The 27,979-nt window shown below is 32.0% G+C and overlaps 2 protein-coding genes across 3 annotated transcripts; both read left to right on the forward strand.

Annotated features, from left to right (window-relative positions):
• Positions 1-1,659: 1,659 nt before the first annotated feature.
• On the forward strand, positions 1,660-13,738 carry LOC142526541 (protein PIN-LIKES 7-like). Of its 2 annotated transcripts, XM_075631050.1 has the most exons (11): positions 1,660-1,780; positions 4,319-4,605; positions 5,643-5,722; positions 6,152-6,276; positions 8,507-8,628; positions 9,214-9,396; positions 9,582-9,677; positions 9,791-9,891; positions 10,151-10,203; positions 10,278-10,463; positions 13,287-13,738. In XM_075631050.1, exons 2-11 carry the CDS (start codon positions 4,471-4,473, stop codon positions 13,412-13,414), a joined length of 1,209 nt encoding a protein of 402 aa, XP_075487165.1. In that variant the 5' UTR covers positions 1,660-1,780; positions 4,319-4,470; the 3' UTR covers positions 13,415-13,738. The 2 variants fall into 2 exon arrangements, with proteins under 2 accessions (XP_075487165.1, XP_075487245.1); XM_075631130.1 differs by lacking the exon at positions 5,643-5,722.
• Positions 13,739-18,293: 4,555 nt separating this feature from the next.
• LOC142526671 (serine/threonine-protein kinase/endoribonuclease IRE1a) lies at positions 18,294-27,916 on the forward strand. Its single transcript, XM_075631245.1, has 7 exons — positions 18,294-18,689; positions 20,148-20,361; positions 22,938-24,406; positions 24,515-24,687; positions 24,924-25,170; positions 25,755-26,058; positions 27,554-27,916. The coding sequence occupies exons 1-7, from the start codon at positions 18,520-18,522 to the stop codon at positions 27,698-27,700; spliced, it is 2,724 nt and encodes a 907-aa protein (XP_075487360.1). The 5' UTR covers positions 18,294-18,519; the 3' UTR covers positions 27,701-27,916.
• The last annotated feature ends 63 nt before the right edge of the window (positions 27,917-27,979 follow it).

Here is a 27,979-nt window from a genome sequence, read left to right on the forward strand (position 1 = left end):
TCGAGAACCATCAGAGTAGATAAGATTTGTGTTGGGGGTATGCAGTGTGGTATATGAGATTTTAAGGATCTGAGTTATGAGTAAAAAAGTGAACTTGAATCTAACTCAACCCTAAAAGCTAGTTCAAGGAGAGAGGATTGCCCAATATCATATATACAACTTCCATGTATTTTATCCAACCGATGTGGGACAACTAACACACCTCCCTCACGCCCAAGAATGAACATCTGGAGCGTGAAGTTTACAAATGACCCAACTGTGGGCAGAACGGATGACCCAACTATGGGCAGTCCAACACATAACGGTGGAATCTGAGCTCTGATATCATGTTAAGATTAAAACTTGGACCTAACTCGACCTAAAAAACTAGCTCAGGGAGGGAGGATTGTCCAAGACCATATATACAACTTCCAAGTATTTTATACAACCGATGTGGGATAATTAACATGACCTCTCAAAAAAAAAATTGTTGTGTTCGTGAAACTTTTTAAAAATTTCACAAATTGCTCTTGAATAATCGGATGAGCACACAAGGCTTGTAAAAAAGTTTGGTGAAACACACTCACATAAGTTTTTGTATCATTAAAATACCCAAATTTTACCATTTGAGAATTGAGTCGAGCTTGAGATCTAACCCATTTATGAACATGCCCCTAAACAAAACCTCAAAAGTGCCAAAAAAATTAATTTGATTGATTAAGCCTTGAAATTAGAAAACAATATAGATGACTTTATTGTCATTGCCAACCACACACGATCTTCCAATAATTCGAGACATGTCACATGTCAATATCCTTGAATTATTGCGAGACTATAAAATGGCATATAGCAATCAATATTGACATATAAAATATGATATTTCTAATATTTTCACGTATATTCTAACAAAAAATAATTATAAGAGATCAATTTAGTTTAGAACGATAAAATTTTAAAAATAATTGTTTTAAGATAAATTAACTAAATTTACACAATATCAAAAGAAAAATAACAAAAAATTAAATTTAAAGAATATTTAAACTAATAAAATTGTAAAAGTAAATGGAAAGAATAAAGTAAAAATCGACTTATAAATTGTTTGTTGAGAATTTTAATATATTAATTGTTATATTTTTAATTAGTGGGGTGCAAGCAACTACCCATCCCCTTGGCTTCGTTTCTGTGTGAAAGATTGTCATATTTTCAGCATATATTAGGTCACATGGCAAATCATTTGATTAGGGTGATTAAGGAAAATTCGAATTTAAATATTTTATTAATTTGAAGTTACAATACTACGAGATCAAAACAAAAAAAAGAATGTGACAAATAATAATAACAAAATTTCATGATAATAGGATTGGTCTTCACGCTATGTAAAATTAATTTCGTACGATATGCGACCCAATAATAATTTTATCAAACTTATTAAAAATTAAACATATTAAAAATATGTATATACAAAATGCAATAAAATATTTTTTTAAAAAAAATAATAAACCCTTATCGTACTTGAGACATATATTTTTTTAAAACAGATTAATCGAATAATTATTTTGTGGTTTATTGTATTTTATTTGTTATAATGTTCGGTATATTTAATTTTTAATAATTAGTGTAAACGAGATTTATCGGAGCAGGGAAATATTTGGGTCCCTAGTAATTAAAAGGGCAACGTGTGCATCTATTTATCGGCCTACCATTAACACCATTCTTCACATAATCAGAGAGAGAGAGAGAGAGAGAGAGGGAGAGAGTCCATCAACAATTATTGCGCAGGTTTCTTCCTCAATTCTCATCGGTCAGTTTATGTTTTAAGTTCTTTTTATTCATTTCTGCGACCCATCAATCCAATAGTAATTTGAATTTTCAAAAAATCAACTTAATTGCATGATGCTTATATATATATGTCTCTGTGTGTGTGTGTGGTGAAATAGTTTTTTGGATTGATGATCTTTTGTGACTTCGTTTTTCTTGAAACCGTGAAATTCTCATATACGAAAAACGTAATTAAGAGCAGACCATGAACAAAAAGCAGACTGCATGGATACAGAGTCCAAATAGTGCTACAATGGTACAAGACGTATGTGTGTGTGTGTGTGTATATGTATGTATGTATTTGATATGGTGTATGCTGCTGATTTATGTGAGTACCAATTACATTCATCTATTGGATGTATAGATTTTTTATGTTTCGTTACATCCAATTGCTAAATGGTATCTCATCGTTGTTTCGGTTTACAACATATCAATATATACACACATATATATATATATATATATATTTTAAAAAATGTGTTATATATAATTGGATAATTATAAAGTGCTTTGGGAGTTATAAAAAGTTTTTATGGATGAAGATAGATTTCTGTTAATAAAATAAAGGTAAAAACTTGTGTGAGACGGTTTTACAAGTCACATTTTGTGAGACAGATATCTTATTTGGGTCATCCATGAAAAAATATTACTTTTTATGCTAAGAGTATTACTTTTTATTGTGAATATCGGTAGGATTGACCCGTCTCACAGATAAAGATTTGTGAGACCGTAGAGATCTACTCTAAAATAAATATGAAATTAATTAAAATAAGGAAAATGATAGATTTATTTTATTGTAATAAATTTTTCCTCCTAATTAAAGCATAAAAAGGTATACTTTAATAGAGAAAACTACAAATATACAAGTATTAGTCGAATTTAGCAAAATGCCTTTTCACCATAAGTTGGCCATATTTCGGAAACATGAGAGAGAGCTCAGTGATGGAAAATTAAAATTTCTATTCCACTTTTCTCACATTTCTAACTAAGAAAATATATATAACAATTCACGCTTACTTTTCATTGTTTGACAAGTAATACATTTTATATGGTTAAAATATATATTTGTCTCAATGAATAAGTTTCTTATAAGATGGTTTTACATATCTACATTCGTGAGACAGATTGATACGATACATATTTTAAGTGGTCATAAAAAATAATATTGTCTCATGGATCAGATCGGAAATTATATTTGTCGCATAAAATTGATATGTGAGACGATTTCATATAAGTTTGTTTAAATAGTTTATACGTAATCAAAGACATGAAATAACTTTTAGAGAACATAGATTAAAATTAGATTTTTATACATTAAACTACAAAAAATTTATCTGAAAATAAATATATAAAAATCTCCAATTTGTGGCAGTTGCCATGTAACATTAGGTTTGCGGGCCCAAACAAATCGACACATGCAATAATGTTCATTATTATATTAAAAAGTACAATAGGAAATCGATTAATAATAATCGATTTCCCCCTGTAGAAAGAGAATTTAAATTTATTTTAAACTCTGAAAATTGGTCGTGAGTACAAGTGAAGTTTATGTCAATAAAAAATAAAAATAAAAAATTAATTGAAGTCAAACCATTTAAATTTAGCCAACTTTTGATATGTTGGTGAATTTTTTATATATAATTTTGATAATTTTTTTTTATAATTTCGATTTCAAATTTTACAAATTTTTCCATATTATATTTTGTCTCGCATCATTTTTATTTTAAAAATTGACAATTTTAATTTTTTTTAAAATATTTCCTTTTTTTGTTTGGTTTTTTGATATGTCAAGGCGTGTTTAATACATATTACACATATATTTATGTGCAAAAGGTCAAATTACGAGCTATGGTCTGAGGACAATGTTTGGTTATCATTATTTTGGAGACATTGACGATCTTCTGCGTGATTCATATATCGAAAATTAAAAATATTTTTATATATATTAAAAATAAAATTTATCTTAAATAAAATAAATGAAAATGAATAGATTTTTTCTCTTATTTTAAATTATTAAGTGTCGTTTTTCTTTATTTTTCCCTTTGTTTTTGTTTATATTATTTTAATGTGTGTACTTCATATTTATTCATGCTATAAGAACTATGTAAGATAATATCAGAATCAAATAAATAATATTCAACGGGGTTAGCTTTGGCCAAAAAAAAGATTAAAATCAAGTAAAAATGCTGAATAAAAAACAAATATTGATAAATTACAAGATTAAAATCCAAAACATGTCAATTTACTGGATTAAAATTATATTTTCTTTATTGATTGTGGGATGAGTCAATACTTTTTAATATATATAATACATGCACTCAATTAGTTGACACTTGCGCAGTTGTACATATATTGCGTGCTTATATGTTTTTTTTTTTTAATTTTCTTCGATTTTTGTTTCAATTCGTGGGATGAGTAATTTTGTAATTTCTTGTGCAATAAAACAGTATATGCATTGGTCATACCAACTTTTGCTCGTGTGATTTTTTTTTTTTTTTGCTCTTTTCTTGTTTCTTCACAGGTCAAATTTGGAGTAGCGGAAAAAGCGAAGGCCGAGAAATAACGAAGATTAAAAAAATATAAATTCAATAAATATTACACGGATATAATATATATATATATATATATATATGATTTAAAAAATAATAACAGAATATATATATTAAAGCCAAAATGGGATTTTGGTCTTTGTTTATGGTGGCATCGATGCCGATAGTGCAGGTTCTCCTAATAAGCGTATTGGGAGCTTTCATGGCTACCGATTATCTCAATCTTCTCAAATCCGATGCCCGAAGATCCCTCAACAAAGTAAGTTCATTCGTATTTTCTTAATTTTAATATATAAAATTTATTTATTATTATTATTTTATATCGGTTATCGTTAACTTTTAGGTGAAATAATCAAGGTAGGAGCTAACGTACATTATGTTCTGTTAATTCGGTTATTTTCCGAACCCGACTTTCTTTTTTACGAAGCCAAATCGAAATAAAAATATCAAGAAAATTAGAAAAACTGAATTAATAAATTTTTGAAAATATAAACTATAGCCAATATTTTCTAATCATATAATAAATAATGAAACTAGAAATAGATAGTAATAGTGAAGAAATCTATAGTTGATGTATTATAATGATGTAACTCTAATATTTCTAACTGTATCGCCAAAATCGAAGTTATAATCAATTTTCCATAAAATAAAAACCCAAAATTTGTATTAACTGCCAATTTTTGAACCAGAATATAAATATTTCTAGAATTTCACATAAATAAAAGGTGGAATAATTTTAAAAATAACCATAATTATAATAATAAGGTAGCGCCTCCACCGGTACATCCTATACAAATTGAATGTGATGGCCCATATAAAAATATTGAAATATATTTTAGACAAAAAAATCAGTCGTTACGGATTATTTGACTTTTTTTTTTTTAAAAAAAAAAAGAGAGCAAAACAATCTATTTTTCATAAAATAAAGACTAAAATTTTTGAACCAAAATATAAAATTTCAATTAAGTTAGAAGAGGAAATGACCAATACTCAGGACGAGTTGAAAGACGATATGAAAAATATTTTTTTTATATATGTTTGTTTATTTGCGGTTTTGATTATTTTTATAATTATCGAATTTCGGTCTCGATTATGTATTTTGATTTTTGGCACATTTAGTTATTGTTCATTTAGAGTACTGATATGACATTTCATGCGTTAGCATTACATCGAAAAAAGATTAAAAGTTAAATCTTACAATATATATGGCAAAAATCACAAAGAATTTTGAAAAAAAAAAAGAATTTGTCCATTTAATTAATTAATTTTGTTATATCTTCTATAATAAATAAGTAGATAGTGTTCGTGGTCTTCACTCCATCGCTGGCGTTTGCATGCCTGGCAAAGAGTGTCCGCTTTGAAGACATCATCACATGGTACGTATAATAAAAACATTTGCATATTAAATAATTTCAAATATTAAAATGAAATATAGTTTTTTTTATTTAACATAAATTCCCTCGTGTATAATTTTTGGGTAGAAAAAATCTGATTATATTAAAATATTACACATATCTCCCTTGAATTTTATGAAAAATTAAAAAAAAAATCTTAACTTCTAACATTATATTCATTATACATCCCCTAGGATTTGTAAGTTTCTTACATTTAACCCCCTAAATGCGTACGATAAAGACAAATGTAAAATTATAAAATAATATAAGATAAATATAAAATTGATGAAAGTGTGTGTAATTATTGACAATATATATGTTAAAATCAATAATTCAAATTTTTTTCCTAGAAAATAGATTAAGAATTAATTAGTTGAATAAAAAAAATTTGGTGATGATTTATATATATAGGTGGTTCATGCCTGTTAACATCGGGATAACCTTCTTGCTTGGAGCAACGCTGGCATGGATCGCCTCCAAAATCATCAAACCAGAACCTCATATACAAAACCTCGTCATGGCCATGTGTTCAGCAGGTATGTGTACGTATCTTCTATCTAGAGTTGTCAAATGGGTTAACCCATGTAAGACCGGGTTGGCCCGTCAAAACCCGTCATCTAGCGGCCAACCCGTAGACCGGCCTGCTTTCTGGTGGGTTGAAAAATCCTTAACCTAACACGATTTAAAATGAGTTGTGGGTTAGACGACCTGATCCAACCAATAAAAAAATATATACTTAATTGAATTTGATTATTGAATGAATAAAATTTTAATAAAATTATTAATTATTGATTTCACACTTTAAGTAATTAATAAAAAAATTCACAACTTTCAGCACAAAAATACCCCCGAGACACAACACACACATATATTTTAAAAAATCTGAACCTGCAGGCCTACCCAATACAACATGCGGCAAGTTGGCTCACCTAAGGGTATAATCGATGCGAAACGATCAATTTTTTATATTTTAAATAAGTATATATATTTTTGAGTAGTTCGCGAGCTACTTGGCCGGACTTACTACCTACACGAGCTCGAGCTATTTGAACTTGACTCGTGAGTAGCTCGACTCATTTGCAACCCTAGGCCCGCCTTTGAATGAGTTGAGAATATTTCAACTCAACCCATTTAAATTTGTTGGCGGATTGGGCCAATCCGACGAGTCCAACTCATATTGACAACTCTACTTCTATTTACTCATCTTTTAAGTTGCGCGTTCAATACTTAATGTGGTTAATTATCGAATCGAATTTCGCAAAGAGTATGACTCATGTGAGACGGTCTCTGTGAGATGAGTCAACCCAGCCTATATCTGTAGTGAAAAGTAATAATTTGACATAAAAATTAATATTTTTGTAGGTCAGGTTGGAGATCCGTCTCACAAAACTAACCATTGTGATGGTTTTAAGTTTTATTATTTCGCAAAATAGAGTGAAATGAATGAATTTTTTTTTCTAGCAACATGAAGTGATCGAATTTTCATCCAAACTCAAGAATCGACTAAATTAAAAATTTGATATTTTGGTAGGTAACCGAATTAATCAAAACTGAGGGAACAATTTAAATTAGAAAACCAAACTAAGGCATTCAAAAGCTATGGTAGAACATAAAAAAGAATAACGATTAACGCTATTGGATCCTTGTAGCATATTTTTCGATGTCAACTATTAGATTGTTCTTGAATGAAAAGATTTGAAGCAATTAATTTCAAATTCATTTGACTGCTTGGATTAACTTTTGTCGGGGGTGAATTTTAAATATTTCATCTTCCTTAAGCTATGTAAATGAAATGTTAATTATGATGGATTTAAAATACACCAAAAGACGAGTCATTTCAAACATATCTTTCAAATATCTCCCAAGTCAAATAATCTATTCCTAATTAAATCATGCCATTCAATCTCAATTTTAGCGAAAACCTAATAAATTTTTTTTTGATAAGAAGCCTGCCCCAACCCCAATTGATTATAATAACCCTATTAAAAAAAGACAAAAACTTGTATGAGACGGTCTCACAGGTCGTATTTCGTGAGACCGATATCTTATTTGAGTCATCCATGAAAAAATATTACTTTTTATGCTAAGAGTATTACTTTTATCGTGAATATCGGTAGAGTTGACTCGTCTCACAAATAAAGATTCGTGAGATCGTCTCACAATAGACTCACTCTTAAAAAAATGGCAACGCATTTCGAAAAAAAGTCAGTTAGTTTAATTTATTTGGTTTTTATAATATAATAAAATAATTGAAATCTATCTTAATACACCGAGATAATGAGATTTTTACGAAGAGTAGATAATTTGTGAAATAGTTTCACAAATATATATACATGAGATGGCTCGACCTAGTTTATATCTGCAGTGAAAAGTAATACTTTTGATTAAAAAGTAATTTTATGAGTCAGTTTGGTTTAGATATCTGTTTTAAAAAATTGATTTGTAAGACAGTTTCACGAGAATTTTTGTGATCTATTTGTGATTTATAAAATAAAATTAAAGTGATGAATTAACTGCACCGAAATGCCAAACTGATTTGGTTCGGTTGATTATTTCAATTTAAACAAAATACCGCTCACCCGTATTTATTTTATTTACATTATTTTTAATGTACGATAAATATTAATATTAGAAATAAATATATAACTAAATCGTTTTTTTATTTTTATTTAATTTGTTAAAATACCATCTTATGTTTTAGGTTATAAATAAAATCTACAAATTTTTGTGCATATCCATATTTTTAAAGTTTTTAAATTTTAATAGGAAACTTGGGAAACATTCTGCTGATAATCATCCCAGCAATATGCAACGAGAATGGCAGTCCCTTTGGAGATCAGACTGTTTGCTACAATATCGGACTCTCATACGTTACTTTCTCATTGTCGGTATGCAACTTTTAAAGATTTAATATTAAAATTATATTCTATAATTATAAATTAATAGTATAAATTGGATATATATAGTATAAATTATAATATTATATTCTATATACATATATATAATATTATATTCTATAATTATAAATTAATAGTATAAATTGGAATATATATATATGTGTATATATATATATATATATATAATTTTGTTCAAGTTCATGAGCCAAAAACTTACAAATATATATTCTCAGGGAAAATAGCAAAAAATATACTCGAATTCGCTTGTTTCATGTAGATTTTGATTATCTAAGTAGCCAAATTTGATCTTAGTGCAAGAAGTATGTATTTTTTGCACTTTTAGTTCTTTTTCGTTTTGAATGTAGACATGTCACAAGAAACTGTTGATGTTTTCGATACTATATCATCACTCTGATATCATCACTATATATATATCGAAATCCAAAATAGACCGACTTAACAAACCGATTTCGATTATTTTTCCACATGTTCATGAAAGCAAAAACATGTGACCATATCTCGCAAGCTGATTTTATGAACCGAAGTTTAACTGTGAATAATTGAAATAACCTGCAGATTGGTGGGTTCTACATTTGGACCTATGCTTATTATTTAATAAAAAGCGCCAGCATAAAATACAAAGAATTGCATAGAGAGGATCAAGATTTGTTCGAGCCCAGCAAGGATTTAGAGGGTGATGAAATCACTCCTCTTTTACATGATGCATCCTCCACTCAACCTGATACGATCAAACCAATCGTAAGTCATCTTTGCTTATATATTTTTTCAAAATACTGATGTTATTACTTTTTTACGATAGTTTCAGTAAAAACCATTGCCAATATAATGACACTTACTCTATACGTCGCTTCGAAATACTTAATTTCGTAAAAAGTGCTATAAATAAATTATATCATGTCTAAAGACATTCACTTTTGGTGAAGATTGAACCCAAGCAAAATTCAAACTCATGGAACCAGATATTGGGATTTCTCCATCAGATATGGGAGGAGGTTATGTCGCCTCCAGTTGTTGCTGCGGTGGGTTGATTTTTCACAAAAAACAACACACATATATATGAATATGATATATATATATATATAAACTGTGAATCAAGATTAAAAATAACAGCCAGATATTGATTAATTTTCAGATTTTGGGATTCATATTTGGGACAGTATCATTGCTTCGACACCTTATTGTCGGTGATGCTGCACCACTCAGGGTTGTCTACGATTCCGTTAAATTACTCGGGTAAGTTAAGTAACAGGTGATTTTCATTCACCTTATCTATATTTGATGTATTTGATACTCATCTATCCTGACATGTTATAATTTTTACACTTGATAAACATGGCAAGTGTCAAATATATAAAGTATATATATGAGAGGCGAATGCAGAAAACCTGTTAACTGATTATCAATTGTTGCTTATGCATAGCCTAGTAATTGGTGTGCTTTCGTTAAACTTAATGCATGACGCTTGTTCTACATTCCGTGCATAATTTCGTAGGGATGGAACGATTCCGTGCATCACCCTTATATTAGGAGGCAACCTAACACAAGGTACAATTTTCTTCGTGTAGATTGATATAATTTTTAATTCAATTAACCAATATTGTGTGCATGAATTGATGTAGGGTTAAAGAAGGCAAGTGTGAAGCCATCACTTATAGTTGCAGTTATTTGTGTGAGATACATAATACTTCCTATAATCGGGATTGGCGTTGTTCTTGGAGCTGCGAAATTAGGGTTCCTCCCCGCTGATCCTCTCTTTAGCTTTATCCTTATGATCCAATTCACTCTTCCACCAGCAATGAATATCGGTACGCTTCGTTTCTCTAAAGGTTTACTCCAACACGTATCATATTAAAGCACAAAGTTGATAAAGTAGATCACCGGAGGTCGAAAATAAATATAAGTGTTCTTCTTAAAGAGGGGCGGAACCACCCCCAAAGGCTGGGTGGGCTCGACTCCAGCTCCAGGCTTAAAAAAAATTGTTTTTACTAGTTATAATGCATATCTAATTGTTTAGCCCATGCTAGATTTTTTATTTAGCCAAATATTTGGTCCAATTCATTTTCTGAAATATATTTGGCGTGATTTGCGTTTTTTGATTTATAAAATTTCTACTCAAATAAATTGCGGAAGCAGATGAAACGAGTCTCCTTCTTCATATCATTTATCCATTTAAGTTTTTTTCTCGCTCGCTCCAAAAGTTCAATTTTTATCTGGATTTTTGTCTCTTTAAATTAGATTTTATTGTTTTTTAACTGCTTGAGTTCATTGATGTGTGCAAATTGTGGGTTTCTTGAAAATAATTATGAAGTTGACTTTTTGATATTTTTTTAAATGATTTCATTTAGTTTCTGTATTTTTCTATGTCTCTTTTGCATTTTTTTCATTGGAAAGATGGAAAAGATGTTTTTTTAAAGTGATTCATTTGTAGAGTTTTAAAATTTGCTCGTTTCATTTAGTTTTTTTTTTTTTTTTAAGGTTCCTTCATTTCTTTTATCAGAAATGAAGTGTTTTTTTAGTGGTTTACGTGTAATATTGTAGTTACCGTTACATGTTTTTGTTAGGATATAGTTAGAGTTTATAGGAGGTGAATAAACTCTTGAAAATAAATTCATTCTAAACATTGTCAAATAGTACGATCAATCTTGATGTTGTTAAATGTCAAGACCATATTTTCTCAACTCTTAAGAAACGATTGAGTTAGAAAAAAATGACACGTATTAGAAAGAAAGATAAACGTGTAGGAAAATGGTTATGGCAATTGCCTACAACTTTTGACAAAACATGCGTACGCAACCTCAACTTCAGAAATTGAGATGCGTACACGCTTCTTCTTTTGACTCTCGGCTCCCGATACACTCATCGATGGTATGAGAATCGCCTATACCAAATGTTAGAGTTTTTTTTCCTTAAAATCATGTTTCTGTACATATATAAACATGATAAATAATATGCGAAAGCGAATCGAGTATTACCTCCGGCCATCGAGAAATTTTAAATTTTTCGATTTCCTTCCGGTTGAAGCCTTCTAAGCACTCCACACTCTCTATAGATGTTGTAAATTTTTTTCTTATGAGGTGTGTGCTTACGGACCTCAACGACCTCTATTTATAGGCGTTTCTCATACCATCAACGAGAAAAGTCGGGAGTCTGAATGTCAAAAGAAGAGGCGCATGCCGTCTCAATTGTCAAAAATTTGAGGCTGCATGTAATGTTCGTAAAAAATGATAGGCTTCTTGGCCGTCGCCAATTCCTACACGCTACTTCTTTTAATATGTGTCATATTTCTTACTACAATTGTGCGGAAATGGTTCGATGAATTCTTGGACTATATACTCTAATAAGGAAATTTAAACAACATGAGTAATGAAGTAACACAAATGATGTTTATGGAAGTTCGGAGACTCAAGCTCATACATAACCCCTTCTTCCACTTAAGGAAGTGTTTCATTACAAGATATTGGTTTTACAAAACTTGTAACAGTTCACTCCAAATTTAGAACTTATCTACTGCCTAATTTGAAATTACTAGTAACTCAAATGGTTGAGACACACAGTCTAACAACCAATACAACAAGTAAATAAGTGAATTCTCACATTCAAATTGTCAAACAACTCTTCAAACATTCTATACAGAAATGGTCAAGTGGTTTGACTGAGGCCCTTGATAATCTTTGAAAATCTGATAAATGTTCTTGGATGCAAGGGCTGATGAGTATTAGTGAATAATAATTAGGAGTGCTCGGAAATATTTTAGAGAACGTAAGCTTAATGTGTGTTCTTGCGAATTTCTGTATCTTCAACTCTTATTGATATCCTCTATTTATAGTAGCTTTTGAATTTTTCCATTCAACGATAACTTGTACTGTTTCACGACAATATGGACATGTCACCATCAGTCATTGTAACTAACGTTTAATGCTCATTAATATCCTTCAAGATTTTGCGACTTTAAGTCCACTTTCTTTTTTTCTTTTTTTTTTTTTATCAAAAAGCTTGTCAGACTACAGAATTCTGTCATTCGGGATTTGGTATGATCTTTTTGCAATCTTTTGTCTGTATTTTTGACTTGCAATATCCTTATGGAAAACATCAAATCCAACCAAAACAGTGCTGTAGGGAATCGATGTTTGAACTTTGTGCACTGCTTTAAATGTTTTTGACCGATCAACTAGAGTAAAATAAATACAGAGGTTGGATGGATCAACATTATGAGACCGGTTGAATGTAGCCTTGAGATCAGTTGAACGTTTATCTATCGAATTAAGTAGAACGATCGAGTACATGTAGTATAAAACAAACAATAACTTGATCTAACACAATAAGTTATTGTTTGTCATAATCAAAACTAAGGGATCTAACAGTTTTGCAAGTGTTCTTTGATTTTAATTTAGTTTTTTTTATCATGTTTTAATCTTAAAATATTTAATTTAATTTTTTCCCGATCAGTTAGCCAAGGTTAATTTTTTTCTACGTCCCTGTTGTATGTATGTATGTATATATATTCCAAGATGTTTTTTTAACATCTTTTAACAAACAAAAAGGTGTATGAGCTAAGTGCATCCTCTCACGTGTATCTTACCTTTTATGTGATAAAAAAAGACCAACTCAAAATGCGCATGATATTGCAGGTACAATGACACAACTCTTTGAAGTAGCACAAGAAGAGAGTTCCATCTTATATCTTTGGACTTATATTGCTGCAACCTTTGCCCTCACCGGATGGTCTACTGTTTTCATGTGGATCTTGTCGTCGTGAACATCCGTTCATTTGAATCATAATTAAACAAATGCCCAATCGATCCGTCACGTTTCCAGGATATGTGACTAGAAAAATATATTTCTATTGTTCGTTTTTGTGCTATGCATATATTATATTATTTGATTTATTTTGGTTTATTTATGTGTGATATGTGACTAGAAAAATATAATTCAATTTTTTGTTTTTGTTCTATGCATATCTTATATTATTTGATTTTTTTGCTTTTTTATGTGTAAATTTACCTTTACAGAACAATATATTGTGTTGCTGCTTAATGTGGATAACCTTATTTACAAAAACTATGGATATTGTGGTTCTTTAGTTCTGATTATAATGTTGTTTCTTTCACAATTCGAATTGAATCATAACAACACTAAAATCATAATTTTCTTAAATCATGACACGAAACGAATAATTCATGCTTAAACAATACTTTTAAAAAGGGAATCAATTCATTTACCAAATGTAGTTTTTAAACATAATAATACTTACTTTACTTGAGTCAAATGTGAAGAAACTTTTTGGATATCTTAAACATACATCTGAAAGTTGCCTGATTTTGCTTCTTGAAAATGACCAACATCAAATAAGTCTGACACATATGAGATGTGCCCATATGACGAATAAAAAAGGTGTATCTCATCCTAACTTGATACACAAAGGTCGCCAAAAGAGTACAAAAAGAGAGGATGCGATGACTTTTTTCGAATTTGCATGTATACAAAATTCAGTCAACTTGCAGAAGCGTCTGTGGCATATTGAACCGTCGGATTGCTTTGAATGTCATTTGAATCAGTTTCTAGACAATGAATAGAAGCTATTTTGGTTCTTGTATGGAATCTAAACAGTCTGCTTGCAAAAGTTGTTTGCAGAATCAAACCATTGGATTGAGCTGAATTTTTGACAACATATACATAATGTTGTGTGGTATATTATGAATGACGAAAATTGAATTCAGAGCTCTGTAATTATAAACAACAATAAGGTTTGAAATGTGGTCATTGTGGTGTAGTAATATGATTTTTACATGATTTTCTCTTCTACAACGAAGAGAAAGCTGAAGGGCTGTTATTATTCTCGAATTTGTGGTTGTAAATGACTTTGATAAGCCATGAGTTGGCTGCATAAAAATTATTTAATAAGCCACTAAATTAGTTATTTAATACGTTGTTTCCTGGTTTAACCTATATTAAATTTTGCGTGTTTGATTTTATGATTGTGGGGATCCGGACGCTAATTCAATTCTTAATCATCATTAGGATCAACTTATTAATTCAAGTAATTTGGGTCATAAAAAAAATTTCTTTAATTACGGAACGTAATGGAATCTAACTAATATACATATTTGTATAAATAAAATACAAGTCCTGTACAATCTACATTCAATAAAAACTAAGGTTTAACAACTAATTATCAAGTGTTCAACCCTATCTTTAATCCGAGTCCGTAGTCTCCACTCTAATCATGATCTCTCTCTCTTCTTGTCTTGACCCTGATCCTGTCCCACCTGTTGTCATGCACACATACAAACAAGACAACAGCCGGATAACTCCGGTGAGAATTATATTCCCAGTATAAACCATGTATACATGCATTTCTTATAAACAATATAAAATCATGAATTAAACATGCATAACATGCATCAAAATCAGAACATGAATCAAATATTCATCACATGTATTATAATTCTAAACATTAATCAATATCAATAATAAATTATATTCTAAACATATACCATCATCAGGAACATAATTCCATATCAAGCAATGAATCACTCTCCGTGATTCTCAGACTCAGACTCGACTCAGGGATCCCAATCAGAATAAGAACATACACCCACCTACACTCCCGATCGGGGTGGTAGTATGTTCTTATTCACGGACTTTGGCTCTTTCCATATCGAACACCAGTAATAGAAGAAACTCCAATTCTATCCACTCCGATATAGCCAAACGTCCGGTGTCTTGACCTAACCGTCACAGACTTTGGCATTTTCACCAATATCCTATCCTGTGACAATGTGCAATGTGCCGGTGACGATTCCATCACTATCCGGCACTACTGTCACAAGATTACTCATTCACAATTAGGCGTATCCGCTTAATGACTCAATACATAAATCAATAAATCAAAGATATCAATCTCATACAATTGCAAATATCGATGCAATAAAGTAAAGTATGTGATTTTGGGAAATTCAAGTCAATCGGACTCGAGTTGTGCAATCCCACATCAACATAAATTTATACCTTTGTCTTCGCGGTCTGACGAAGTCGAAGTCTCGAAGTCAAATATGTCCATATCAATCTGAAATACAATATCGCATAGGCACAATCTCAATATGCAACTCAATTCAAAATCTATTCTGATCAATACTCAAATCAAACATAATCTGATCAATATCGAATCAAGATACAATCTAATCCATATCGACGATATCACGATATAATCGAAATCATTACTGAATCTGATCAATATCAATTTACTGATGTTTCGACGGTATAACAATACAGTCTCGATATCCCCGTTAATCTCAACATCACAGATATAATACCAGAACTCATCATCAGTATCAATACAACTTATAATCTGAATAACAATACAACTCTGATATTGAATCTCAATCACATCAACTCTGAAAATCATAACAATTACATAAACAGTCTGTTCTTCAATCTGACTTCAAATATACGATGTCCACTGTATCAGAAATACCATATATGATTCCTATTCAATTATGACAATATCATAATTTCAAATCATATTTAAACGTAACAAAACTTACGTTCAGTTGTAGCTGTCGTCGCTAGGAACTCGGTGCTGTACTGGGATTACAATTCGGACGGACGGATTTTGCACGATCAAAATTTGCAGTACAAATAAGCTAAACTTTCCCCTGAAGCTCTCGTCTCTCTCCCTCATCCATCTGAAGGGACATAGGCTGGTATATATATACATACACGTTGCATGATTAAGGGGCAAGTGGCGATTTTTCATTCTGCATGACTCGCGCATATGCGCGCCCAAGCCCCGCGCATATGCGCCGAGAGTTCTGTCCGAATATTTATCAGCTCGCGCATATGCGCATCCTCTATTCGCGCATATGCGAGAGACCTACTGTCTCGGCATTCTACCACTCGCGCATATGCGCGACTTTAGCCCGCGCATGTGCGCCCAACTCTCTGCCTCCATCGCGCATGTGCGCGGCTCACGTCGCGCATGTGCGCGCAATGTTCTGTTATAGCTTCTTGGCTACTGGACACCTCGCGCATATGCGCGCCCTCACTCCGCGCATATGCGCGGGGTCTTCTGCCCGTTCCGCGCATGTGTGTGCACTAGGTCGCGCATGTGCGCGAATGGCACCTCCCTCGCACATACTTCGCGTCTTTCCCGGTCTAATCCATTCCGTCTATATTTACCTTAATTAATCCATAAATCAATTCAGATTAATCTCAGATTACAGTAAATAAAATTTCGGGCATTACAATGGTCTTGTTCACTCTCTTGCATGGCCCAACTTGAAAAAATATGTATAATTTCTGTTCGCATTTTTGGGTCTTCACACGACCAATATACAATATTACAGTCATCAATATAAATCAATATTTTAAAAGGTAAATTATTGGTATTCATAAGTCAAAATTAATTATATGGAATGTATATCTTTTTGTCATTTCCATCGCAAAATAATACTTAATATTTTAACATTTAATTCAAAATTAATTGATTCAAAGAAACATCAGTATTTTAATTAAAATCATAAAAGAAAATCTGTCTATGATTTTATCCATCCAATTTGGAAGTATGCAATAACCTAAAACTCAATAATTTTAATGTAATAAGTCTAGTACTCATATTTTAAAATGTTCGAGGTAAATTAGTGATGGTCTGAGAAACTATGGACCTATGTCCTATACTTTCAAGCATGAATAAAATTTGATAATAAACTAAACATTTTAATTTGTATATCATTTTTTATCAACTCCAAATTTCTTCCACTGTAATTTGGAATTGCACTCTTCAAATTATAGAGATAAAATTAATCAAGAAGAATAAATAGGCCATTGATATAGTCAACACTTATAAATCAACACAAAATTTTTATGAGATTATCTTACATATCAAATTTGTGAGACGAAGCTCTAATCCAATTTCAACAATGAAAATTATTATTTTTTTATGTCAAAAATATTACTTTTCATAATATTATAGATCAGATCGATTTGTATAAAATATATAGATATGTGAGATCGTTTCACTCATATGAGATCTAATAATAAATTACACTATCATATTTTTCAAGTCCAAAATCTATGGTTAAGGGAACCATTCATCTAACTTCTTTACGGTAATGAATTTCACCTTGTACATTAATATTCATGGCTATTTATTTTATTTTATTCTTAATGTACCATGAATTTTGAGACATCTAATTTATGTTATTACTCGATATGTTAAAAAATACAACATCATAAATAAAAGTTTATAAATGACTCGGAATTAAGATCGACAAATATATAGCCATGGTTGATTAATATTGAATGCTACGTGTGATGATAAGTTTTTTTATAGATATAAAATATCAAAATATAATTTAAAAACATTATTGAAATATTTGTCCAATAAAATAAAGAACATGTCTATTGTAAGACGGTCTCACGAATCTTTATCTGTGATACGGGTCAATCCTACCGATATTCACAATAAAAAGTAATACTCTTAGCATAAAAAACAATATTTTTTCATGAATGATCCAAATAAGATATCCGTCCCACAAAATACGACTCGTAAGATCGTATCACACAAATTTTTGTCTAAAATAAATAATTATTTTATGGGCTCCAGCTGGTTGGTTTGAAAAATTAACCACGTAAGAGTGAAAAAAAGAAGCTAAAGTTGACTAATATAGCAAGACTTCAAAGCAGCCGGCGGAAGCAAGAAACCGCGGCTGGCTTGAGCATCTCTTCATCCACTCTTCTGATAAAGCTTCGAATCTTCGTTTCCTCGCACAGTTCCTCATCTCAATCTCCCAATTAGTCATTACTTTGGCTATTGGCCGAATTCAGAAACCTAATATATGGTCTACAATAATCCTATCATCGATGATGAAATGCTGGTCGTTGTTCGTTATTATTTTTATTTTTATTGTATTATTATTATTCGGGGCGTTTTCTGGATCCACTCCAGATGTTCTGAATTCACATAGCAGTGTCTCGTGGGATGGCGTATTCCGGGCACCGGCTCGTCGGTCTTTGTTGTCGGATGCGAACCAGTATGATTTTTTATTCTGTGTTTGTACTTGTGTTCTTAGAATTCTTAATTTTTGAATTGTTGCGAAATTGAGATTTCTTTTTGCTTGTTATTACCATTGCTGAAGAGCTTATTTTGGGGTTTAGAAGAGGTTTGAATCGTCGGAAAAGAGTTTCAAACTCCTGCGCCGTTTATAGTATGTCCTTGAAATGGAATTGCTCTTGTATCCTTTCTTGCAGCATGCGATGTCATTGGACCAAGACATTCTTACTTTTCATATTGTTGTATTTGTCAGCAAAGTACAAGGAAAATACTAGCAACCATGGTACAAATCAAGAAATTTTATTGTTTAAGTTTGATGTTGGTTTTCATATGTATTATCAGTTTGCTGATTGAGCCAAGCCAGAAAATTCAAGGAAACATGATACTACAAAATTAATACAAATTACAAATGAAGAGTTTGTAAATTTTTAAAAAAATTAATATGATTTTTGATTGTCTGAGTAGTTGGTGAAGGTATTAAAGTCTATGCGGCGTGAAATTATTTGATTTTTGAAAGCGTATTGCCTAATCTCTCTTTCTTAATTTTTACTAAAGATAGTTTTTCTGTTTTTTATTTGCCATTTCTTGTACTCCTTACTCTCTTCATTTAAGGAACCATTTTACCATCAGTGATAACATGCTTTTTTCCCCCTAATAAAGTGATTGATGCCATTTGCTATTTTTCACGCGGCACACTTTTTTGTTTTGCGAAGGTAATTGATTATGTTTCAAGACATATTTCAAACAAGCATTCTAGATTTTTAAGATGAATAATCACACTTTTAATGACTAGATATTCGCTTCTAGTCTAAATCTGTTATGGCTGTGGTGACTTTAGTGTATATAGGATTTATTCCTTTATAGGATTGTAAAATAAATTTTATTCATTTCAAGAATACAATATAAATACAACTTTAATTAGTAGTGAAATTGGACATATAGTAATACATAGCAAAGTTTCACACCTGTGAAATGTCTGCAGCTAGTTTTTTCGTAGTAAACAAAATTAATGAGTTTGATAATCATAATAAAGTCTAAATTTCATATTTTTGAAACATTTTTCACTATTATTAATTATTAAATATGTGTGAAAGTAAATTTTTTTTGAGTTAAACACACATAAGGAAAGAGATTTTCTACCATACATGAAACAATATATTATATGTCCTTTTCAGATTCAACCTTTTTGCGCTGGACATCTAAATCAAGCAGTGTGTTACTGCTTTTGAACTGCTTATTGATCCTATTCCCACTGTATAAAAAATCAGAACTCATTAACAGGATACTTTTATTGCTGGACTTTACTTGGTAAACAACATTAACATTGGTGATATTCCTGCATTCTTAGATAACTATATTCCTTTTTCTTTCTATTAGGTGACTCGCCATTTTCAATATTTGTTTTTCCTCATAAATTTTAATTTTCTTGGCAAATCAGGAGACCTGATACCGCATTGGTGGCTTCTTTGGATGGCACAATTTATTTATTGGAGGTTGGTTCGTTGAAACCACTCTGGTCATTTTCGTCAGGACCAGAAATTTACTCATCATATCAGGCCCCTGTCAGTAATGTATCTGGACTAGGAAGCAATTATTATATAGATTGTGGGGATGACTGGGAATTGTACGCCCATAACAGCCGTGGTGAAGTGGTACTTCTTTAACTATCACATGCTCATATTTTTAGGTGTATGTATGGGGTCTGCTAGAGTGTATGGCTAGTATTGTTATTGGTGATATTCATCCGTGCTATTGCTAAATATTATTATATAGTGATGACCAGAGGATGGAGCATTTGAGAAATTCATGGGCTTTAACCTGAAATACTCTAGTTCAAAGTTGATGCGATTTGCTTTCAGAGAGTTTTGTCAGATAGCATATGTTATTGACTGCACAGTTTATGTAGTTAGATATATTGCCACTTTAGATTAAACTAAGATGAAAAGGGTCAGCAGTATTGATTTTTGACTGCTCGTGTAATACCAAATAATGTGGTACGTGTTTTTGGGAGGATGTAAATATAGTTCTTGAAGCTGTACTCAGGCTTTGTACTGATACACTTCATGAATAGATTGGCTTACATGAAGAGTAGAAAATATGTTTGATTGGACTAATATTTGGTAGCATCTTACAGATGCTCTTACTTTTAAAGAAAAACACAAAATATGACTGGCAAGTGCTCTTAGAGTGTATTTAGTTGCCTGTATTCTTCCCCCAAAATATACTTTTAAAAAGAAAGATTCAAAATGGTAAAACTTATGGCCAAAGAAAAAAAGCATCCTGATGAAAATACATGAGGAGGGGTAGGATGAAGACAAACATTCTAGAAAAATTCACTGCTAATGTTACTTCATTTAAAATTAACAAAGAATGTGTAATACTTATGTAATTGTGGGAGAGTTTTGATAAGTTATTTCGTAATGTTAGATCTCCGTTTACAATCTTTGTCCTCAATCTTGACAAAGGGGAAGACTGCCGTTTTTGTTGCTGCATTGTTTCTGGCTTTAGTGACTGCCATTTTTGTTTTTGCATTGTTTCTAACTTTAGTGATGAGAAAAAGTCTTTTCTCTTCAGGCAAGATAGTCAATGAGCTGGAGAGTTCATCTCTCTAGTCACAAAGTTCTAATGAGATGAGTTTCTTTACGATGTAGCGTTGATAATAAATTAATTGAAATGGTATTTGTACACATTGCAAGAGATCCATTTTAGATAAATGTTACCCTTTCTTCAGCCAGTAGTCATAAAGATATTCTTAAGATTCATACTAAATTGAAACCACTTGTTTCAAAGGGACTTTGAGAAGAAAAGCAATCAAATAGAGTTTGACCTTCTGAGGTCACATATTGCTCAAAGCTTTTTTGCCTAAATATCCTTCAATATTAATGAAGTGAAAAAGTTGGATTTAATAATTTAGTTACTAGAATTGTCAGGCATCATTCAACCAATGAATATCAAAAGCTTGTTATTTCATCAATCATCATATAATTGGACATTCTCAGCAAATTATCACTGGGTTACCAAAAACATAAAATTCCCGGACCATATACTGCCATAGGATTCTCTAAATAAATTTACCACAAGGTTGTGTACTTCAGATTTAGTGGCAATCTACTTGGGCTTCTATTGATTCAATAGTAACATTGGTTTTTATGTTACTCCAGTCTGTAAGTTCACTGGTTTCCCTACTTGTGCTTAATAGTCGTCCCTCCTACGTTCCATATTTCTGGATGACGGGATAAACATTGATTTAGAGACATCAAACAAAAGTTCTATGTAACGAGTTTAAAAACTATAATTAGTAGGGGTGTCAATTCGGATTGACGCCAAGGTATTCTAAAAAATTTCTCGGCCAAACCCGAATCAATCCAAAAACGACCAACCCGAATCCGACCAAACCGGTTATATATATATTGTTTTTATATGATTTAAATTTAAAAGTCTAATTATGAAAATTTAAGGTATATTTACCACACAAAAGAAACAATTTTTTTAAAAATCAATATTTACATATTACATATTACATGATGAAAAATTTATTATATAAATATACAATAATTTTTTTCCTTTCAAACATACAATATATGAAATCCTTTCAAACATACAATATATGAAAATTTAGTCAATCTTTCTTAATTTTATATAAAAAAATTTGGGGGCATCTCGTGTCTATTTGGGCTGGTCTGAACTCGATCCGACTCGTCCCTTTTACTTTTTCTGGGTCATATTTCGGGTCTAACCCGGTCTGACCCTAACCATCAACACGAACCCGATATTATTCGGTTCGACTCGGGTCGAGTTTATTTTTTACGCACCTAATAATTATAATAGAAAGACCATTTGATTCCTTGTTTGCTATAAATCTATCAAGTAGTCTTGCCTTCTCACCTACAGTTAGTTATCTTTGAATGAAAAGGGAACCCATGTTGTTATTTGGAAGTCAAGAGAGAAGGATGGCAATGGTGTAATCACCGCTTCAAAAAATGAAATAACATGTGCGGGGGAAGAAATACAAATCTTTTGGACTATTAAAGCTTGCGAGTTCAATTAAAAATATTTGTATTGACCGAAGACGTTGGTGTTCTCATCATTATTAAAATTAACATTTAGTATGTATAATAATAGAACTTCTATTGTACTGAAACTGACATATCATTTAGGATGTTTTCAAACTGACGTTTCATTTGTTAATATGCTTCTCATGCGATGTACATCTGTTATGATCTTTTAGAAACTTGTTCCCAGTCTTGAAGAATACATCAGTTCAACACCTCAAATAACTGAGGATGGAGGCATTGTACTCGGATTTAAAAAAACCACCGCTTTCTTAGTTGATGCTAAGACTGGAGGAATAATCCATACATATAGCATGCCTGAATCTCCAATAGCAATGCAGAGCAGTGTTGATGGTTTTCTTTATAACGTTTCTGTTAGGGAGCAATATCAATCAGGTTCTGACTTGAAAGATCAACTACCACTTTACGTCACAAGGACCGATTACAGATTGACGTCATATATGCCGAATTCAAACATTATTCTGTGGAATTTGAGCATCTCCGAAATTGGGTCTGCTTATCTTTGTCAAGACATGGAGAAGTCTCTTGGGGATGATCTTTTGGATTCTGAGTCTTTTGAACCTGATCTTCCTTATAAAATGCCATTGTCATGTCAGTCAAGAGCCCTAGTCTACCGCTTCCGAAATCATAGTTTATTGGAACTCCTATCCATGCCCAATGGGCTGCGGCTGCCAGACTCTCATCATCAAGATATGCGGTTTCCTGCATCCACTTCAGATGTTCTTCCATCACAGCCAAATGTTGAAAAGATTTTAGAACTCTTTCCTTCAACGAACAATAATGATAATTATGTTGATGTACATGACAGAAAGGACCTCGATGGTGTTCTTCCGTCGTATGTATCTGATCAAAATTGCAGGGAACCTAATTTGCTAGATGTGAAAGAGACTTCTAATCATAGTTTTCTAACACTTAATGGAGAGTTTAGGAAATCACAACTTTTGCCTATTTTTGTTACCATTCTAGCCTTTGCTGCCTACCATTACAATTTATTCTCTAGAATAAAAATCAAGTGGGTTGCGCAGTCCACTTACACGATGGCAATGAACTTGCATTCTAAAAGGAAGAAACCTCGCAAATCTGGGAAGAACGGAATTAACCATGGAAAGCAAGAAAAAGAAAATGAGGTCAAATACAATCATGATGAGAGGGGTCTTAATTTCTTGGAGGACCTTAACCAGCTAATTTCTTGCAGCTCTGGTGGACGGACGATTGGTAGATTATTTGTTTTCAACAAAGAGATTGCAAAAGGTAGTAATGGAACCATTGTACTTGAAGGAATTCACGAAGGTCGTCCAGTTGCTGTGAAGCGTCTTGTAAGGGCGTATAATGATATCGCCTCCAAAGAAATTCAAAATCTTATTGTGTCTGATAGACATCCAAATATTGTTAGATGGTATGGAGTAGAACAAGATCAAGATTTTGTATATCTTGCATTGGAGCGTTGTAGTTGCAGCTTAAATGATCTTATTCTCATGCACTCGAAGTCTTTTGGAAAGAAGTTGGATACAGAGGTTGCAGAGGAATTTACAATTCACCTCGATTATCTGAAAGGCTTTATGCAAGACTATAAATTGTGGAAGTCAGATGGTTATCCTTCACCTTTGTTATTGAGATTGATGAGGTCAACTTATTTTGTATGCGATAAATGTACTTATGAACAAAATCTCTTATTTTAGAATAATCTAAAACCCTTTTGATACTGAGCTGACTGTTTTACTTTTTATCATAGGGATGTTATATCTGGAATTGTTCATCTACATGAATTGGGAATTGTCCACCGTGATCTAAAGCCTCAAAATGTGTTAATAGTCAGTGAAAGATCTCTCTGCGCAAAGCTTTCTGATATGGGTATTAGCAAACACCTTGTTGGCGATGCATCTTCCTTCAGTAATCATGCTACAGGTGAAAATTGCAAGTTAGTCAGTTTCTAAATACCAGTTGATATTTCAGTTGGGCCAGCCGTAAGCCGTAAATTATCGCTATGCATAATTAATGTGGTAGTCGCTTAATGTTCTGCTGTGTGCTCGCCACATGTTATCAGAAACCTATTTGTCATATTTACTTTCTTAGCAATTTCTCCGGAGGACATTGCTAGACAAAAATTGATTTGTGCTAATTTTTTCACTATTTGATTGCAGGCTGTGGAAGTTCTGGATGGCAGGCACCTGAACAGCTCCTCCATGGGCGTCAGACAAGGGCAGTTGATTTATTTAGTCTAGGTTGTGTTTTGTATTTCTGCCTTACTGGTGGTAGGCATCCCTTTGGCAACCATCTGGAACGCGACATCAACATTATACGAAGTAAAATTGACCTTTTCCTTGTGGAACATATTCCAGAAGCTGTTGATCTATTCTTGAAATTATTAGATCCTAATGCTGAATTGAGGTAAAAAACACTGAGCTGTCAACTTGACCAACTGGCTTGTATTGTTACAACAGATGGATGAAGTTCCATTATGATGCAAAGGATCCTTTTTCCTATAAATTGATGAATAAAACTATTCTCATCAATTAGTTTTCCCCGTTTGTTTGTATAACTGGACTAACAGATTCCTAGGGATAAAGAAAAACTAGAAAATTCAATTATCTCTTTTGTTTAGAACTTCTATTTTGTATATCTGAAAAGATTTTGTTCCGAAGAATAACAATTACAAAATAGAAGTTCTAAACAAAAGAGATAATTGAATTTTCTAGTTTTTCTTTATCCCTAGGAATCTGTTAGTATCTGAAAAGATTTTGTTCCGAAGAATAAACAATTACAAAATATCTTCGAGGAGGTTTTGATCTAGTCCCTTTCTCCTTTTATTTTTATTATATAAACCGATAGGAGTCTGCTAACCCCCCACCATGACCATGGTGGTGTTTTTTTTAAAGAATAAAACCATTACGATGATTCACAATTCATTTGAATGCAGGTATTTAAATTCAACTTTTAACTTTAACTTTTGGCCATTCACTAATGATTTTCAGGCCGAAAGCATTCGAGGTTCTGTATCATCCTTTATTTTGGAATGCAGAGATGCGTCTTTCCTTCCTCCGTGACTCCAGCGATCGTGTGGAATTGGAGGATAGGGAGAGTAATTCTTATCTATTCAATGCACTGGAACATATAGCTCCTTTGGCTTTGGGCTCAAAGTGGAATGAGAAGATGGACCCTTCATTTTTGAATAACATTGGACGCTATAGACGTTATAAATTTGACAGTGTTCGTGATTTTTTAAGGGTCATGCGTAACAAATTGAATCATTACAGAGAGCTTCCTGCAGAAATTCAGGTACCAGCACGTGATACAAACCACTACTGTAGTTCTTGGTCAAATGAAGGAAAACAGTTTAGGTTTAGAGGGTGGGTCGAATAGGCCATGATATATTTAAAATAAAAAGTTGTTTTAGAACTTGCAAGATATTTGATGTTTGTTCAGGGTTGGCTAAGATTTCTTTATTTCTGATAGGGATGCGAGTGAGTTGGACCAAAAGAATACAAAAAGTATCTGATTAAGAGGACAATGACCAGTAAATTAAAAAGAATATAAAAATGCATAAAATAAAGAAAACAAGAAATGTATAGAGGTTCAAATATAGTGTAATACTTCTATGTTCTCTTTTCTTCTATCTAAAAATGTATCTGCTGGAATCTTTAATCCACAAAAACCCTTTGTCATCTTTTCAAGACTCTACTGATTGTAACTCCAAGTCTAAATACTAGTAACTACACCCCCTCAGATTATATCTAAACTTAATATACTCTTAAGATCGCTGAAGCTTCGGTGGAGTGATTATTTACAAATAATTCACTCAATGATATGACAATGATCAACACTAGTGAATGAAATAAATTTTGAGATTCAATAATGATCGCTTCTTGAAAGATTGGTCTCTCCTCAATCTCTTTAAGTAGATGGTAGTCTCCAACGGTAGTGATGTGTAATCTTGGTACGAGAATAACTGAAGCCTAAAAACCACCCTCATAACTGCTGCAAAACTAATGATATTGCTTTGATGGTCTGAAAGATTCTTCATCTTTTACTGTTATAAAGTTTTGTCTTAGCTGATATATAGTTTTTTTCAACAGTTGCTCTTAGCTGATCCTTTGTCTCAACTTGGTCGAAACACCTAGCTGACTGCCTATGCATATCTAAGATTCTCCTCTGATCGTGATTGTTATTATCGGTCTCATTTCTGAATTTCAGATGACTTTTGACTGGTTTTATGCTTTAATTGAGCTTATTCATCATAGCTGAAGTGCTTAGTATTATCGCTCACATATATTAACTCTTTTTTGCTGACTTCCTACGAAATTCTCTAAGCCAAGTATGTCTCCTTTAGCCACTAAAACTAATAGTTGCTTTGGTCATCATTCCAAAACCTTTAAAAAGTAGTATCTTAACAATTACATATTTAATTTCAAGTTCAAATGATATAGAAGTATCTGCCGCCTACTGTCTTACTATCTTTGAAAAATATGGTAAAAAGCTCGTTGGGCAGTTTGACTGCCACAAGTCCTCTAGATTAGTTGATGGAAACATCCCAACTTGGGGGAATGAATGAATGATCTCCGAGTTTCAATTATTCGTGAGCTATCTATCACATTCCAATTTTGTTTCCTTTTGTAACTGGTTAAAACATGGTTTTACCTTGTTCTTGAGCCAGTGGATACTATCGGCTAAATGTGAAGTTTATGTTCAAAATACATGCACTTCTTTCACATAATCACATTATTTTCCTCGCATTTAAAAGCAGTTACAGTTTTATTACCGGTGTTGACATCAGGAATTAGTTGGACCAGTACCAGAAGGATTTGATAGGTATTTCACAAGTCGATTTCCGAAATTACTGATCGAAGTGTACAAGGTAATGCTTAAGTTCTGCAGGGATGAGGAATGGTTCTCAAAGTACTTCATAGGCAACGGACAGTAAAATTTAACCCTGTAACTCTGTATTGTGTAAATATGTAACATTTTCTGTATATATGTGTAATCCTAATAATATTATGTGTCTGTCATTTTCTCTTGTGATTCTTCAGAGGTTCAATGTGAGTATCGAATGTGGCGATAAAGATTTGTTAACCTATGTAATAACACAGACAGACCTCAATGGGTCGGAATCCCATAAGATAAATATATATGTTCGTAAGAACGTAAATATTGTCGTCACAAAATATTCGACCTGACATCCTCGTAAATTTTTTGGCAGACT

This window comes from Primulina tabacum, chromosome 1 (assembly GCF_025594145.1).
Source record: "Primulina tabacum isolate GXHZ01 chromosome 1, ASM2559414v2, whole genome shotgun sequence".
Lineage (NCBI taxonomy): Eukaryota > Viridiplantae > Streptophyta > Magnoliopsida > Lamiales > Gesneriaceae > Primulina > Primulina tabacum.

Excerpts from the sequence above, each read along its gene's own strand:
- LOC142526541 (XM_075631050.1), top strand. The coding sequence starts at position 4,471 with ATGGGATTTTGGTCTTTGTTTATGGTGGCATCGATGCCGATAGTGCAG. Across the intron at positions 9,892-10,150 it reads GATTCCGTTAAATTACTCGG|GGATGGAACGATTCCGTGCA; the intron begins GTAAGTTAAGTA and ends ATAATTTCGTAG. Across the intron at positions 10,464-13,286 it reads TCCACCAGCAATGAATATCG|GTACAATGACACAACTCTTT; the intron begins GTACGCTTCGTT and ends ATGATATTGCAG.
- LOC142526671 (XM_075631245.1), top strand. The coding sequence starts at position 18,520 with ATGATGAAATGCTGGTCGTTGTTCGTTATTATTTTTATTTTTATTGTA. Across the intron at positions 24,407-24,514 it reads TTGTTATTGAGATTGATGAG|GGATGTTATATCTGGAATTG; the intron begins GTCAACTTATTT and ends TTTTTATCATAG. Across the intron at positions 25,171-25,754 it reads GATCCTAATGCTGAATTGAG|GCCGAAAGCATTCGAGGTTC; the intron begins GTAAAAAACACT and ends AATGATTTTCAG.